This window comes from Cynocephalus volans, chromosome 4 (genome assembly GCF_027409185.1).
Source record: "Cynocephalus volans isolate mCynVol1 chromosome 4, mCynVol1.pri, whole genome shotgun sequence".
NCBI classification, from domain to species: Eukaryota; Metazoa; Chordata; class Mammalia; order Dermoptera; family Cynocephalidae; genus Cynocephalus; species Cynocephalus volans.
In genome coordinates, this window is record NC_084463.1 from 28,650,208 (window position 1) to 28,668,046 (window position 17,839).

At 43.8% G+C, this 17,839-nt stretch overlaps 1 protein-coding gene across 5 annotated transcripts in view; it reads left to right on the plus strand.

Annotated features, from left to right (window-relative positions):
- Positions 1 to 17,156: 17,156 nt before the first annotated feature.
- Positions 17,157 to 17,839, plus strand: part of NTM (neurotrimin) — a 387,328-nt gene continuing 386,645 nt past the window's right edge. For 4 of the 5 annotated variants that reach the window (XM_063093469.1, XM_063093470.1, XM_063093471.1 and 1 more), the window contains exon 1: positions 17,571 to 17,737. In XM_063093469.1, the coding sequence (XP_062949539.1) occupies positions 17,571 to 17,737 (167 nt within the window). Of the gene's footprint in view, positions 17,182 to 17,570; positions 17,738 to 17,839 lie in introns of those variants that run through there. The other variant, XM_063093473.1, reaches the window with a different exon arrangement.

Consider the following 17,839-nt stretch of genomic DNA (forward strand, 5'->3'; position numbering starts at 1 on the left):
GAGGCAGTCTCCGCCAGGCTCGGCGTGTTGACCTTCGTTTCTTGAGTGGAAGGGGCTGCCTTTTTCCCTCCCTCGCACCGTCACCCAGCCATCGCCAAAGACAGACATTGTGGGGACATGGAAGAGGGTGCATGCTTTCTTTGGATTAGGGAGGAATGGCTAGTCCTGATACTGTGTAATATGGCCATTCACAGCTGCCAGAGATGGGAAGGCAAGCCCCTGGCATTTTTAGCCTCTGTTGGGGGAGGCAGGCTCTGCCTGCAAGAAAGAAAAGAGGGGAGAACAGGGTATTTTATGTAGATGTCAGCATGGAGCACCTTTGTAAACAGTGGACTTCTGGATAAAGATCTGTTGGTGGGAAACATCCTCTCTCTGTGCACTTGGGGCAGCTGCATGGCTTCTCTCTAGCTGTCAGTGATTGCTTGGCTAATTAGGAGATGCAAAACAGTTTCTCCACGGTCCCCCCTCTATGTGTGTTCAGGCTCAGTCTATAAAGCTTTGACTTTAGGGGGTGCCTTCTCCCACCCATGGATCATTGCCCCCAACAGACTCCCTTTGGATATGCATATGGGGCCTGCATTGTAGACAGGATTTCTCTGCTATAGCCCCAGCACACAACTGAGCATGGGAATGAAGACTTGGGGGCTCTCAGCTTTGCACTCCTGTGAGGTTTACTAGCTCTGCAAAACTGGATATGCTAAAATATGCATATGGAAGCCCTGAAAACCAGTCCTGAGCCTTGTTTGAGGCCTAAAAAAAAGTGGGAGCAGTTCTATTGAAAAACCAGGCAGAGGGCCTAATGAGAAATTAGTCAGCTGTTGGGTGGCATTGCCTAACCCACAGGCTTCCATCTGCTTGCACCCTTCTCTTCCAAATGAAGCACCAGTTGTGTTTTTCAGTCACCAACTGACCACCCATCCCCTCACCTCCTCCAAATTGCAAACCAGCAGCAGCAGCAGCAGCAGCAGCAGAGGCCTCCTCCCTATCAGACCAGGGCAGCGCGTGAAGGTTGTGCATTCTCCTCCCTCTTTCCTGATGCATTTTTCATCATTAAAGGGAAAATGTCATTTTGATGACAGATATTAGTATGATTGGTGTCAGGAATGAATCTTCCTTTCTCTGTCAGCCTTGCCTCACACAATCCTAAGACAATGTTCTGTTAAAAGGCCACTTCCATTTCCAACTCAAGCAGCGTGAGAGAAGAGCAGGCTTCGGCTGTGATGGATGGGCTTAGTCAAGGCTGGCGCTGGGCCAAGGAGCATAGCTGGAGCTTGACCCTTCCACCACCGGGAGGGCCTGAGGAAGTTTCTGGGAAACTCACACCTTATTTCTGGCTGAATTGTTTTGGGAATGTAGTCTCACGAAGAGGAAACCCTCAGCTTTATTTGGTGATAAGGTTTTAAGAGGTGGAAGATTTGCCATCATCAATGGCCTGTAGACTCACATAAATCCAACCCCTCATGTTGATTGGAAACTGATCTAGAAATGAAGACTTTTGTTTTCTTTTAGCAAAAAGGTAGGCCAACCTTTCCAGATCTCTTGTAGGTGTAGATCTAGCCTTGCATGAGCTGGAGGTAATAGCATGTTCCACTTCTACAGCATGCCTCATCTCATAAAACAACCTTCCAGAACTTATTTAGATTGAATTTCCTCATGCTTGAAATAGAGACAATAGTACCTAGACTATCTTTCTTGATTACAGAAAGGTCATTTCAATTTAATGAATATTTATTAAACTCACACTCTGGGTCGTGTACTTTGCTCAGCTTCAGGAAGCTAAAACAATGAACCAGAAATGGCACCTGCCTTCAGAGAGCTTATAGCCTAGTAGGTAAGATCAGACAGACAAATATAAAATCAACTATAATACAATTATACAGTCAATTATAATACAAATATATATATGTATATATATATATAAATTCTATACTGTGGCATATATTTGATTTTGAACCAGTGGGGGAGAGGGACCAGTGGGGAGCATTGGTTAAAGTAATGCTTCAAGGAGGAAGTGGAATATGAACTGGATCTTGAAGTCTAAATGGGATTTAGAAAGCTGTGGACACAAAGAATGAGTATGTTTTGTAATGATGAATGTGACAACTATCCTGATTTGATTATCACATATTGTATACAAATATTGATGTACCACTCTGTACCCCACAAATATGTATAATCAGTTATGTTTCAGTTTTTTAAAAAGCTGAAATAAAGAAAAAAGAAAGAGAGAAAGAAAGAAAGAAAGGTGTGGAAGGAAGGATGGAAGGAAGGGTATTCTGGCAGGGTGAAAATCTGAGCAAATATATAGTTTGTAATATGCAAAGCAAGTCTCCAGCAAGGATGACTGGTCTGTGTTAATGGGGACGTAGGATGCTGGGTGAGGGTGCAGGTGGGGCCCCAACAAAGACTAATGCTATTAACTTAGCTTGGGACATTTCTTGATTGGCAAACTTGGGAGTTTAGACTTTATGTCATAGGCAGGAGGAGCCCCTGAAACTTCTGAACAGGTCATATTATTCGAGCTCTGCTTTAGAAAGGTACAGCTGGCTTCCGTATAGAATTGTTTGTATCAACTATTATTTCCTTTTTCTAATCTAAAAATAATTTAAAATATTCTATTCAGCTGATTTACTATGTAATAAGTACATTGAAATCATAAGCTCTCTATATAGATGTTTTAAAAAATACCCTATGCAATGCCCTAAATGGATCTAAAAGAGAAATAAATAGAAAATGATTGATAATAAATGTAAAATAAATCTTTGGACACAACTACAGCATAGGATATGGTGCATTTGTATATAGAAGCACCATGAATGTGACAGCTAAACCACAGTACAGACTGATACAGGGGGGCAGGACTGGTGACTCAAACACAACGGGAAGCATTCTTATTGGTTGCATGATTTTCCGAACTAGTGAGCACTTACTGGTAGAGATCTGAACAAATCGAACACAATCTTCCCCTGACTTACAGTGTAGATGTATTCCTGAGGAATTAGTGAATATTACAACCTTGCAAGAATATTTGTGTTTATATGTCAAATGGAGTACATTTTAGGCTTAGATTCTTTAAAAAAAGTTTCTCTGATCTAAACTCCCAGCAGGCATTTGACATTGGGAATGAATAGGTGGTGTGCGGCTGAGCGTCTAGCCTCCCGGCCCACATGCATGCAATAGCACCAATACCTCCCCAGTCATGGTGGCAACCAATCTCTACTCATCTTCCACCCTCACAAGCATTCTGCCCTTCCCTGCTGAGAAGCACTGGGTTAGGCAGAGGCAGAGACTTGAGTTAAGAGTTAATTGAAATAGTAGAGAGAGAAAACAAAAGAGCAATAGTGCCTTGGTGGTCTCAGTAGAGTCTGGAAAGGAGGAAAAAACACAAGAGACACTGATCCACCAGTGAGATAAGGGATGGAAATGTCCTCAGTAAAGTTTACAGCACTGTGCAAATATTGTTGCAGTTGGAGTTAAATGTCATCACACTGACTGTACAGGAAGGAAATCCAAAGCACAGAAAAGGTGCAGTGACTTTTGCAAAGACACAGAACAGGTCAGGAATTGCATTAGACACCCATGCCTTCCACCTACATTTTCATTATAATCACTAATGCAAAGGAGCTTCCACTCAATGTGGAGAATTATAGGCAAAGAATCTGAGCACAGAAAAGACAAAGATGGAAATGACTTGAAGAATAAGTCAAATTCCAAGTATTCTATTAATCACCTTTTATTTATGGATGCCTGGAAAACTCTAGGATTCCAAACAAAGACCAGGATTCTACAATCCATCCACTTTCATGTTTGCTTAGCCTCTAAATATTCATCAGTAACATTTAAGACAAAGGAAAGAGATAATTACAAGGAGAGAGTTTTTAAAAGATATTAAAGGTTAACAGAATTCTTGGCATTTGTGTCGTGTCAATTTCCATGTAATTATGCTCAATTCCCAGAATTCAGAGTCAGTTGTGCCTGTTAATGCTTAAAGATGATATCCTTGGAAAATAATTTATGAGATCATTTCTCAAATTTTTCAGATTCAAACCAAGCATGCTGGCTAATAGTCTGATTATTATTAATGTTATTCTTGGATAGAGAGTGTGAGGAAGTCATAAGTTGGATGTTGAGATTAAAGTGGGTTTGTTATGAGAGTGTGGTTAGCTATCTCTCCCAAGAGCAAAATGACTATACTGGAAATATTCTATAATACCTGATTTATAAATCTGCCCTATTTTGTTTTGATAAATAATAACATGGGAAGAGCACCCCAACTCCCTAGAATTCGACTACCTCTTAGAAGGAAGAAATGTGCCGATGCAGATGTCTGCTTGTGGGGAAGTACAACCAACTGGCCTCATGGAAAGATACTGAGATGCAGGATTCTAGATTTTTTTGCATGTTTATTCATTTATTCATCCTTCTTACATGTATTTATTATTGAATATATTTTACCCATCATCTGCTGAGATAGAGTGATTATGAATAAGACACTGTCTCTCCCTTTTCTGTTCTCTTGTAACCATGCATTTCTCCTTTGTGATATTGATTCCACTTGTGATTCATTGATTATCTGTGCAATTATCTCTAACGTTTGTCTCTTCCAGTGCCTATAGCTATGGGGACTGGACCAAGGGGATGACAGTCCCTGTTGGGGACTGAGCAAATACATAGTTTGTAATATGAAGCTGTTTCTTTAGGAAATGAAAGTCAACAATTTATTTTCTCAAATGAAGTGATAGTGAAGTGAATCATATGGCGCCTAAAGCTGAGAACTCAGACCTATGCATGATCTATTGTTCTGTGCGATGGTTGTCACAATTCTCTTCCACAAGAGAAAATTGAAGAATTCTATAGAAAACCGACTGCTTCCCATCATGCCCTGGAAAGGAAGCTCACACAGGGAGGCAATGAGGTAGAAAAGAGAGAGCATAAGACCAAGAGTTTGAATACACATGTTGTAATCCAACTCTTCTAGTTTTCAGAAGTTGAGCTTTTGCAAGGAGGGAGCCCAGTGAAGGGAGAGACGTGTCTGGGCTAAATCAGGAGGCGATGTCCAAGGAGACAGTGACTGCAAAGTGGAGCATGTGTCCTTGCCATAGCTGTGTAGAAGTCGGGGTCAGACGGGAGGACACAGCCAAGGGAGTAAAGTACAGGAATGCAAGGCAGGGCGACTAATCTGCCTAAGGGGGGCTTGCCCCACGCACGGCAGTCATTTTCACACAAAACCACATGTGCATTTTCTTGCAGCATTTGAAAAATGCTCTTACCAGGTGTACATGAGTATTCTAGCAGGGGTCGCAATATCAGGTATGCAAGGGGAGAAGGTGAGCATAATTCCATTATCCCCAGCATTGTAGACAATAGAATTACTGGGGAGATGGGAACATGACATTAGAAAGGTCACATCAATTCAGATGTCCTAGTTACCTGTTTTGGACAGTGGCAATTTTCCATGGGAGTCATACATACTTCAAAGGTTAGAGATATACATCAGACACCCCTAACCTAATAAACCAGTATGGTCCATCACCCATTAATTTATCTAAACCTTTCCTTATCCTATTTAGACATTATTTTTGCCTGTATAATCTTTTATGCAGACATGCTTGTTTTTGTCCCTAAGCTACTATCCTGATTTCTTAGGGTTCTTTTTTTTTTTTTATTTCTAGCTAGAGTTAGGTTATGAAGTATATGTTCATTCTATCCTTATACTTCATGAATACCAAATGTCTTCATCTTTTTTATGTTCCTTGATTTGAAAGTCCCTGCCAGCAAATTATCTTAATTTTGAATTTCCCCCAGCTATGTTATTCACCTAAATTCAACAAGTATTTATCAAAACCTGTTGTGTGTCAGGAACTGTGTTAGGCTTCAGGAATATAACAGAGAAATAGGTGGAAATTAAGTTATTCCAAGCATTAGGAATGCTATGCGACACTCTGATGCAGTGCATATGTATTGCTGTAGGGTGGCATGGTCACAGTAGGGCCTGCATGAGGAAGTTAGACCTGAAAGGGATGAACAACCTTAGCCAGGACAACATGGGGACAGTATTGTGGCAGAAGAGTGGCATATGTAAAGGTCCTAAGGTGAGAAAGAAGAACCTTTGAGAAATTAAAATAATAATAAATAAATTAAAACCTGATGTGGCTCCATAATGGAAGATTGCTAGAAGACAAAGCTGAAAATACACAGAGGTCTCATCATCAGGGTTCAGAAATCATGTAAAAGATATGGGACTTTATTCCAATTGCAGTGTGGACCCACTAAAGATTTAATCAGGAGAGTGACATGGTCAGATTTCAGGAAAACTTCCTTTTGATATGGACATTTAAATGGACGTGCAAGAGCAGGTGAAGGACGCCCATGTGGGGGTTCAGGAACACAGATGAATAGGAGAGACGGTGACTTTGGCCAGGGTAAAGCACTGGAGACTGAGAAAGGTGGATGGTTGTGGAACACATTTTGGATGGAAAGTACACAAGAGAGAGAACGATGGATTGGGTTAGGAGGGGCAGTAGTGAGGAAGGAGAGGTTAAAAGTGACTCTTGATTTCTGATTCGGTGGGGGTGCAAGAAGTTCCATTATTATTTGCCAGCTACAATGGTAACTATTGTAAGCAATATTTAAAGAATGTATTAGTAAATTATAAATTAAATTTATTTGTAAAGAATTTTTTAGTAAAAGTAACATTTCTTTGTTTCTATTTTTTCCAATATCCTTCTAATATCTCTTACCTAAATGTTTGGCCCAACACTTCTTTTTCGCAAAAAGTCTTGATATCTGTAGAAAATAATCTGCAGTATCATAGTACAAAATTTGCTGTAAGGATCATAATTTGGTAACTGCTAGCCATGACTGATTTCAAGGTTCTTTTCCTAGATTGTAAAAGAATAATCACTAGCTACCATTTGTGGAGCTAGGAATACATGCCAGGTACTTCACTGGGTGCTTTTTCCATGTATTATCTCATTTAACCCTCACAGCAAGTATGATGTAGGCAATATTCCTTTTTCATAGAGGAGAAAATTGTGACTCTAAGAGGATAAGACAATTTTCCAAGGTCAAGCTGGTAATTTGTGGAACTTGGATATAAAGTAAAAGCTGTTAACTCCAACATCCATTCTCAATCCATTCCACATCACTCTCTCTTACTCTACCACCCAGAATACATCTCACACACACACTTTAAATTATTTTTCCTAAAATGTGTTACATTGCATTTGCCCACTTTTCTGCATATTTGCATAAATTTGGGGATTATTTGCAGCTTATAGACGTCAGCTGAAGATTTAATTACTTAAGGAAACTTAACGTCTTCTACAAACTCGGGAGAGTTCTCTGAGAATTCCCTTTGACAAATCATTGGCAAAAATATTAATTGTGATTTGTCCTTGTGACTGTCCCTTGGGGAATCTAGTACTAATACTTCTCCACATAGAACATATCAATCTATCTCTGATTTGTGTCTTAGCTTTAAGCTAATTCTCTGTCTTTGGAAAAATAAAAGGTAGTCTTCTCATCACCCACTTTTTTCAAAGGCATCTTTGATCATGACACTTGTCAAAACTGTCCTGAAAGCCAAGGTGAACCATCCTCCTGTGTTGTGCCTTATTCCCACCACACTCACAGCATTTCCCAGGCTCCCTCCCCAGGTTCAAAGGTCCCTGAGTGCCATGCAAGTCCACTGTCCCAAGCCACATTCACCAGCTGCTCTGACTTTCTCACTACCTGCAGCACCACCTGCAGCTTTTTGGCAAGCTTTCCTGGAGGGAAGGCCCACGTCAACGCCCAGGTTTGGGGGTGACCAACAGGGCTGCAATGCTCCAATGCAGCATTTGTTGCTGCGCTGAGAAAGGCCCTGAACTCCTTGTGGTAACGCATACAGATGGACAGACAAGGTGAAGCCAGAATGATGTGCAAGCATACAGAAATGCGTTTCATTATTACTTCAATTTCTAAGAGTCAATGAAATAAAGAATAAAGATCCTTTGAGTACAAAAGATATTTTAAAATTGAAGACGTTGTAAGGATCATGTAGTGTTTTTAGTCTAACTTGCCAGTGACTGAATAAAGGAGGAAAAAGGAAATGGGACGGTTTGTGGATTAGTTTAGTTAGAAATACGAAGAAGCCTGACTTCTACAGCGTACAAATTCAAGCCCTCCACCAGCAAACAGTTGAGAATAAGTTCAGTCCTCTAAAAAATGCCTTCCAGCTACCCACCTTCTCCTTGTCCATGCCGACAATCTTCCCCTTTCCCATTCACAACTCCAACTCCACCCCCTCTCCAGGCTCCGCAAGGCAAAGAGTGAACATTCATAAATCTAACTTTAGAAACGTTAGGGTGAATTATTTTAGTTTCATACAGTTCCCACTTTTCTTGAAGAAAGTTCAGATTCTGTTCAGCCTTGATGCGAACAGCTAACTCAGCCTGAACACTAACCTATCTAACTAGGTGTTTGAAATCCACGTGTCTCACTAGTAAATCGATCTAATGAAACCAGTGAGTGTGTGTGTGTGTGTGTGTGTGTGTGTGTGTGTGTGTGGTGTGAAGTAGAAGTGTAAATGTGCTATAATCATACCAAATAACATCACAGGAGTTCAGCCAGGACCACATTTATAATAAAAAATATTGATTGATTTCAGGGATAGCAAAGATCAGTTCTACCCAATTACTCTTGCTGCCCCTTCTAAAACAGCATGACTCAGGGATTATTTCATAGCTCTTAATCTTTATATACACGTGTTATTATACAGTGTTCTTTGTGACATAAAATTATATACACATATGTACATATGTATACATGTATGTGTATAGAATTTGCTATGAATCCTAAATGGCTTATTTAAGAAACCCAGGACAGACTGAAACAAAACACAGCAGAATGAGTCTAAAACATGATGTCCCAAAGAAAAAAGATAAAATCATCATCAGAAAGTAGAAAGAGAGAGAAAGAGAGGGAAGGAGGTAGAAAATAAAAAGAACAAGGGGAGAGAGGTGGGTTCAGGAAATAGAATAATCCTTTCCTGAAAAGATGAAAAAAAAATAGGTCCCCGGAAAGTCAAAGGAGAAGGTTATTCAATTTACTAGACCGGTTGACCTGTAAGGCCCTTCCAACCATGATATTCTAATAGTCTAGTCTTACAAGGATGCTTTAAATATTCTCTTTATGGCTGGATGCCTAACACAGACTATGATCTAGACAGCCATGTTCCAGCTAGGCTTTAGGGGAAGATTCCCAAATGGGTAATTAATTTAAATTTAATAGGACAGTTACTGTAAGTTTAAATAAATGCCAGTTAAATATTAACAGCGTATTTATTGAAGATTAACATTGCTGGTTGCGTTGTGGAATTTTCTTTTCCTTAAAGAAATCCTTTTATCAGAGGACTTTTCATCAACTTGAATCTTCTACAGGCTTGCCTTAGATGCAGGGCAGCTCACTGATTACTTTGTACAACAGTTTTCTGCGTTCTGAAGTGGAAACTGGTGAATGGGAAGAGAAGACGACATTCTGAGAAGGGCTGTTTCTGTACAGGAGGAACTGCTAAGTGAACGTGAAGGGTAAACTGCTTTAGACATGAGTGCTGAGAAGCATTATAATCATAGACTATTAGAGTCAGGCAGGTCCTTGGAAGTCATGGAATCCAAGCTCCTCGGTTAGAAGGCAAGGGGAGGACGCTGTGCAATTCCACGAGGCTAGTAAATGGCAGACTCAAGGCTAGAGTTCAAGACTCTTGACCCCCAGCCTCCCTACTGACTTGTCATTTTACTCTGAAATCATTCTTTCAATTCTTCTAAAGTGCACTAGCCCATTTGGGTGAATTAGCCATTAGATTTTCTCAATAACTCACAGATTATGAAGAAGATGTTGGTCCTTTTGACAAATGAAGGAGATAAAAATTCAAAACAGCACTGATTATGTAAGGTGATAAAATGATGGGCTGAGTTGAGACTAAAACCTAGGTCTTCTGATTTGCAAAATGATATTTACACAAATGTCGCCCCCAATAAAATGTACAATTGAACCCATATGTTATTGAGCAAATTTTTATCTCAAAATTTACCTCTGCTGCTAATGCTCTCAGCTGGAGAACAAGAGTAAGACTTCTGAAGAAAATGAGGAGAAAAGGTTAAAGGGAAACGTGAGTGACAGTGGATTTTTTTAGGGAGATGGGGTGTGGGGGCAGAGGCAAGCCAAGTTCCTCTGACAGTAAATTTGGGGTATTAAACTCCAAGTCTGGGGCTAAGATTACCATTTATAGGGTTCTTTTTTATTAACATTTATTTGTACATATTTGTGGGGTACACGTGCTGTGTCAATACATGCATATACTGCACACTGATTCACTTAGGGTAGACAGCATAGTTCTGTGTTTGAGCAGCCACTTCCTGACTCTGGTTGGACTGGCTCTCGTGGACATTAGAACTGGTGTCTGTATATGCATGTAGACGAACTTCTGTACCTAACCCTTCCACAGAGGTGACAAGGCTAATCCTGAAGCACTGCCCTGGGATGTAGAAATTAGGAGAGAGGAGGCAGACACAGGGCATAATTATCAAATGTCAAGTCTAAGATCAAGACCTGATGGGCCGAGCCTGTGGCGCACTCGGGAGAGTGCGGTGCTGGGAGCGCAGCGACGCTCCAGCTGCGGGTTCAGATCCTAAAAAGGAATGGCCGGTGCACTCACTGGCTGAGTACTGGTCACAAAAAAGACAAAAAAAAAAATAATAAATAAAATAAAATAAAGACCTGAGCATGTCAGGCCTTACACATCCGACGAAGCTTCGGATTCAGCCACCAGGCGCAGGGCACAAAGAAGGTCTTTAAGATTCATGGAAGGAGGTCAAAAGGTGCAGCTCACTCTGTGATGGGATGCAAGTGTCCTGTCTATTTTTCAGGGTCTCTTGCCATGTTTTTAGTGCACCTGGGAACATGACAGATGAAAGTTCACAGGCTAGGACAGGAAGAGAAAGTCGAATCCTCATTCCCAGGCTCAGGCTGTCTCCTGCAGGCCTGTGCTCTTGTGCTTCTGGGGAAGCCTGAGGCTGCCACAGGGGGTGGGAGCAGGGTCTCCACTCTTCCTGCCGGGGTGGTGTAAAGACTAGACTGCTTCCTTCCTGACCACATCTCAGCATGAGGTTTCTGCTTATCTCTGAAATGAACCCGCCTCATCATGTCAACACCAAGAAGCTCCCAGGGCCTGTGCGCTGTGGGCTGCATCTGAGTTTTCTGAGTGAAGGTCGCGGTCAAAATGCAGGAAGCCCATTCTCACGGCAGCTCCTTCCAGTGCCAGCGCAAGAAGCATGGGATTGCGGGGCCCTGTGCTGAACTCCTTACAACTCTTCCCTCCTTACGTCCCCATGCCAGCCCTTGGCAGGAAGCACAGTGCCACCACTATACAAATGAGGTTAAAGTAGGACCCCAGGGTCCTGCAGCTAGCAATGGAGAGGGTGAATATTTGACTTCTGGTCTGTCTCATTCTTTTGCCCACAGTCATTCTTAATCAATAAGTGTGCACTTAATGAATACAGAATGTTGAAGGAGGTAGAGGTTTTCAATAAGACCTAGAGACCTTCCGAGGTCCCCATCCTTAGTTTGAACGAACACAAACCCAGCCTGGAAAAGGCGGCTGCTGCTCACGTTCCTTCCTGTCTCAGGTCAGTTGAGTCTACAGTCTGCCTGTAAGGAGCTCCCTGCCCACACCGCCTGCCCGTACCTCCTCTTCACTACTGAGTCTCATTTAGCCTCATGTCCTCAGGGAAACATTTTCTGACTTTCCAGACTCCATGAGAACTTTCTGTCATATGCCTCCTTCTACATCTTCCTCCCAGTGCTTATCACAACTGCTTCCATGATTTTGTAAAATTCTTAGTTTAACATCCGTCTCTCCTGCTAGGCAGTGTGGTTTATGCGGGCAAAGCTGCATATTTTTGTTTGGTCTCTCTCATTCACTGCTCTAGTGGCCCTGAGTGTGCACCGAATACATGTCTGCTGAGTAGATAGAGTTCTTCCCTCTATCTAGAAATCCTCAGAGCACCTTCCCTCCTAATGCTCTTTTATATGAAGCTAGATAACCAAGGTCAGTACCTGGAAATCTGGATAAGCGTAATGGGACAAAATCTTCCCAAGGGGTAGGCAGGCCCCAGCTGATTTTTCGCAGCAATGAGAAGGTTCTCAAGGGCTTGTAGGGAAGTGCAGGATGGAGTTCATGACTGTTAGAACAAATAAAACCACCAACAGGTCCAGTAGCACTAGACTACAGGCTCCCGGAGGGCAAGAGCCATGCCCTTCATCTCTGCCTCCCTATCTCTGCACACAGTTCCTGGTACACACGAGGAGCTCAAAATCTGCTTGCTAGTTTATTGAATATATTGAATTCAACTAAATAATTGGATACCCAGAGGCATACTGCACAGTGATAGTATCGTGTCCTCTGTGGTTCTCTCTCTCGTAGCAACAAAAGGTGGTATTTTGTTACTTAGCTCTTAAGCAGTGTCCTTCCCTGAGGCTATAGTGGAAAGAACACTGGAATGAAGTCAGGAGTCCTGAGGTCTAGTCCTGATTGGCCAGTTATTAACTTTATGCCCCTGTGATAACTGCTTCTCCTTCCTGGGGCTCAATCTTTTACTTATGAAATAAACTTCTTCCCAGGTCCCTCCTGTACATATTCTCTTGTTATTTTATGAGTCCTGTGTCTTGCTATGACCCAAAACCTAGACAGGAAATACTCTGTCCCGAAGCCCCCATACCCTTGGGTGTTTCCTTAGGCGCCTGCCTTTTGTTCCAGTGGCACTTTGATTTCGACTTGTCCATCCTGATCCTACTTTTCTGTCTCTGGTTGCTCTACTGTCTACTGATCATCTCTCTACTTTACGCATCTCTTATCATGTTTTATGGGTTTCAGGGTCCACAGATAGCCCATCTTTGTCATGTCTTCATATTCTTCTTCTCAATTCTCTTTATTTGCAACCTTTTTTCTTTCCCTGGATTCCTCTTCCCCTCTTGAAGTTGCTCTTTTGCTCTTCCTGCTATAATCCTAACATGCTGGACTGCAGCCCAGATGAACAGAGATGTTATTTTGATCCTATATTCATAGAGGAGCAAAAAATAGCACATATTTTTTCAGAGCCCAGCCCTTCCCTACTCCCCTAGAGGCATCTCTTTATCCAGATTTATGCTACCTTTTCTGATTCGATCTTCCAATATCTGCTTGATGTCACGCCTTTCTAACTGCCCTGCACCTCTCATCTTCTTGCCTATGCTCCTATTTGAAATCTCCACCAGGAGAGGGGGGCCTTTAGCCTTTTTAGAAAAGGAGAAGCAGAACTGGCATTTCTGAAGCTAGTGCTCCCCGCTTGGTCTCTTGCATGTGTGGAGTAGTCACTGCTCTTTAGCTAACCCCCACTTGCTGTAGGTAACACAGAATAAAACAAAAACAATAGCTGATTTCCCTTGCACTGGAAATTCTTCCCTGTTCTAGCCCTGCTTCAGTGTACAGATGCCACAGCTGCCTGCAGTCTCCATCTTCTCCTTTTCCCTCCCCTGTCTCCAGCACTCCAGAGTCTGAACCGCAAGCTCCTCCACGCCCCCCCCACTACCTTTGGAGTCCCAAGATTATTAAAGGGAATGCAATGGTTTTCTTTTGCTCAGGGAGTGTATGTGCACACACATGTGTGTCTGTGAGCTTGAAAGGCATTGTCCTATAGATATTTTTATAACCTGAAGCAATTATAGCTGTCAGCACAGAGACAAGCTGTGACAAGTTGATTTATGTGTACAGTACATGTGTACGCAAGAAGGAAGGGAGGAAGGAGTGGGGGATGGGAAAGAGGTGGTGGGCACTTGTTAGGAATCTGCTTTCCAGGAGGCAGAAAGGAAGTTGTTTCTATAAAGAACACAAATAATGAAATTGCTTTGACTTTCATCCCTTTTTCATTAACTCAGATATGCTGGGAAAAATAAACTAAATCCAGCAGTTTTTATGAAGCAAGAGACAGGATAGAAGATAAGCCTGTAAATGTTGGTTATATCAAGGGATTAGGGGATGGGAAGGGAGTTGACATACATTCTTGATCTTCATCTTTTCAAAACACTTCAACAGCGGCTTGAATAGAATAGATTCTGTCTTGTTAATTGTGTAGGCATCCCTGACATTTTACCACTTTTTAAACTTCCATTTTTGCATAAAGTTTGGATCCCTGGACCCACAAAGCAGGTACGAGGTTGTGAGTGGCTTTCCTTTGTCCACCCTGAGTTACCTGAGCTCTGCAGGGTTTCCTTCAGGCACCTGCTGGGATACTGCTGTGTGGCACCGTCCCTTCTCGACCAGGGACGAAGATGCTTTGGCAGTCTTAGACCAGCTGCACACAGACCAGTGTAAACTGAACATCTTAAACAGTCTATAAGAAGAATCATTTCTCTGCCCAGCCATAGTAATGAAGTGGTGGCAGGAAAAATGTATTAATAAAGCATCTTCCATCTTAAATGGATTTCTAAGTATTTTCCTGTAGAGTTAATCATATATGTAGGCCCCTTGGGGAGGCCTGTTGTTGTCACTATCCACATTCCTAGATGCAAAACTAATGCTCATTTGTACCTACCTGGAAATTAGATGCAAGAGCAAGGATTAGAATTTATCATGAGAGCAATCATCTCTGCCATTCTAAGGCCTATAGGGAAATGACTCTAAAGCCCAGATTGAGTTCCTCTCCCTTTCCCATGACTAGCATTTATTTCCACTTAGTGTGGTGTGGATGTGTTTAAGAAGAGCAGTTGGGAGGGAGGAGAGGACGAAGGACGGTTGAAATGAATGAATGGATTATTAGAGGTGACTCCCTGGTTTCTGGGGAACAACCCCAAATTCAGCAGTCTGAAAGTCAGCAAACAATCTCACACTTTACAGCTGCTATCATGTAACATCTTAACTTGTTGAAATATTCAATTTCCTATTTCCACAATTTTCCATTTGAATATAGACATACAATGGGATCTTGCAACAATGAACTGGTTCTCAAGTAGGTTAATTCTCCTCCTTTCCTTCCAAAAATGCAAACAGAACTCTTCTCCCCATACATGCAATTGTTTTTTTCCTGGTAATAAAGTCATTTGTTGCAGCCATAAATGGACAATTGATATTTTTGGTGCTATATATCGAATGATCCCCAGTAGCCAAAAGTAGCAGGTGGGTTTCGCTGAGGAGACAAGGGAAAAATTGGCCTAATTATGAATTAATGTAAAGTATTCAGAGATCTTCAGTGTAAAGTCGCTCAACTTTTTGTTGTTGAAAACTTTCTGGGCAACTGTTGGAATAGAAAGCAAACTTTCTCAGTCCTTCTTTGTTACCCTGGAGTTTGACTTCCCTATCTTCAATGTCTACTTATTGCTCTAAAGTAGATAGTATAAGCGGGATATGATGGGTATATTTGTGCCATCTCTAATGTTTTATCTACATTTAAGTGAATGATACTACTAGAAAGTTGCAAGGACTTTTATGGCACCGGGGCCCTTATAATTATACTAATTTAGTTGCAATGGTTCTGTCTCTTTTGTGCTGTATGACTTTGGGGAAGAATATTTTTCTGTTAAAAGTTGTTAAAAAAAAAATACCTTCCTGCTTGGATTTTATAGAAAGTCTAGGGGAAAAAAACAAAGCCACTATTGCCTCCTCTCTATCCCAGGGAGAATTTGGGTCAGTTCTGGGAACCCAGATCTGGGAATCCCTGAGAAGAAAGTGTATCAGTGTCACCACCACTGTGGATGTTGGGCCACTCTGTGCACAGGGACCAGGCCCAGGAAGGGAAATCCACTACCCTCCATCAGAGTCGAAATTATGGGAGAAATAATAACAGAGGCGCAGAGGGACCAGGAGAAGCCAGAGAGAAGGGACAAGAACTGAGACAAAACCAGTCTTTTCCTGGGTTTCAAGAATTTGAACCACACATCTCTTAAAGATGAGATCAGCTGTGCAAGAGGGTGAAGTCCAGGAAACTTGGGAGTCTGCTGTATAAATACAGCGAGTGGCTCACACTCATCCATCCCAGTGAGCACTTCTGCAGGGCCAGCATCTTCTAATGTCAACGAAACAAGAATAAAGAATGTAAGGCAGTGTCCGAACTTGACCAACATTTTGATGTGATTTTGCTAGTTTCACACACTGAGAGGCTTCTGTGATTTTGCATTTGTTTTATATATGGAAGATCTCAATTTAGAATGTTGAGTCTCTGGGGTTTTAAGTAGCTTTTGTCGGGGGCTGGTAAGGTGGGTGTTGTACTATTGAATGAAAATGAGATTATTCTAAAACATCCTCCCAACACTCTAAATGCTAATGGAATTAATCTGATCATTTTAAAGGTGTTATGTGTGCATGCTGCAGGGTCTTCCTTTCCTAGTTAATTAGTCGCTGACCCTTATTAAGATTTCTCGGGCTTATTATGATTGCACGGTAACTTTGTCTTTCCCTATTTGGACGTGCCAGCTCTTCAAGGGGGGAAACGGTTAACTCTTGGTGTGGGCTGGGCTGCAGCACCGCCCGGACCGGCGCGGCGGGGGTTAAGGTGGGCGCCCGCGCCCCGCGCTCGCCCGTCGGGATGAGCGCGCCGCCCGCCCGCCCGCTCGGCGTCGGCTCCGGGAGAAAGTGGCGGTCAGGGCTGGAGCTGCTGCCATGACAACCCCGGCGGTCGGGGCCCGCGCGCGGCGCGGCTGCTCCCGGGAGGAAGGCGGCGCGGAGGCCGGGGGCGGCCGCTGAGCGTGGCGTCCGCGCGGCTCCGGTGCCGGCTGCGCCTCGTCCTCCCCAGCAGCGAACCCGCGAGCGAGCGAACGACGGGCCGCGCGGTCCGCTCCCTCCCGGCCGCCGCCGCGGCCACTGCCCCGCCAAGACCGGCCGGATCGCGGCGGCTGCAGCGCGGCTTTGGGCTCGGAGGAAGTTGACCGAGGCGGCTGCGGCAGGATCCCCGATCCCGGATCGCACGACGCCGGCGTAGCCGCCGCCTCCTCGCGCAACCCCGGCCGCAGCCCGCGTGCTCTACTTTCCATCTGCTATTGTTACCGAGTGTTTTCTGGTGGCGAGCCTTTCTCCGAAACTTACAAAGAAAGTGCTGGATTTCCCCTGGTTCGAACTGAGGAATTGCAGACCACCTCAGGATAGCTGGATGAACCCACCCCCGTCCCCTTCTGGTACCAAAGTGCTCACTGCTCTCCAAAGTGCCATGTCTGAACTGTTAATGGGAAGAAGCGGCTCCTGAACGTGCCCACACCTTTGCACCTGCCTGGCGCTTTCCCCTCCTCGGCCACCCTCCCCGGCCGAAGCAGCGCGGAGAAAGCCCCCTTCGGATGTCCTCCGTGGAAGCTGGTTCTCCGAGGCTGGCAAGCTGAGGCCGGATTTGGGGGAGGAATAGCAGACTTGGAGGAGTCTGCGCGCTCTCCTCCTCCCCGCGCCTGCCGGTCGCTGCTAGTTCCCCGCTCAGTCCCCGCGCGCGCTCCCTCACCCCACCCACTTCCTGTGCTCGCCCGGGGGGCGTGTGCCGTGCCGCTGCCGGAGTTCTGGGAAGTTGTGGCTGTCGAGGATGGGGGTCTGTGGGTACCTGTTCCTGCCCTGGAAGTGCCTCGTGGTCGTGTCTCTCAGGCTGCTGTTCCTTGTACCCACAGGAGTGCCCGTGCGCAGCGGAGATGCCACCTTCCCCAAAGCCATGGACAACGTGACGGTCCGGCAGGGGGAGAGCGCCACCCTCAGGTAGGGAGCTGCCATTCTTCTGCTTATTGAAGATGATATGTGTGGGATGGGGGTGCGGGGCAGGGGTGCAGTTGTGTGCGCGGGAGCGTGAGGGGCTGGCAG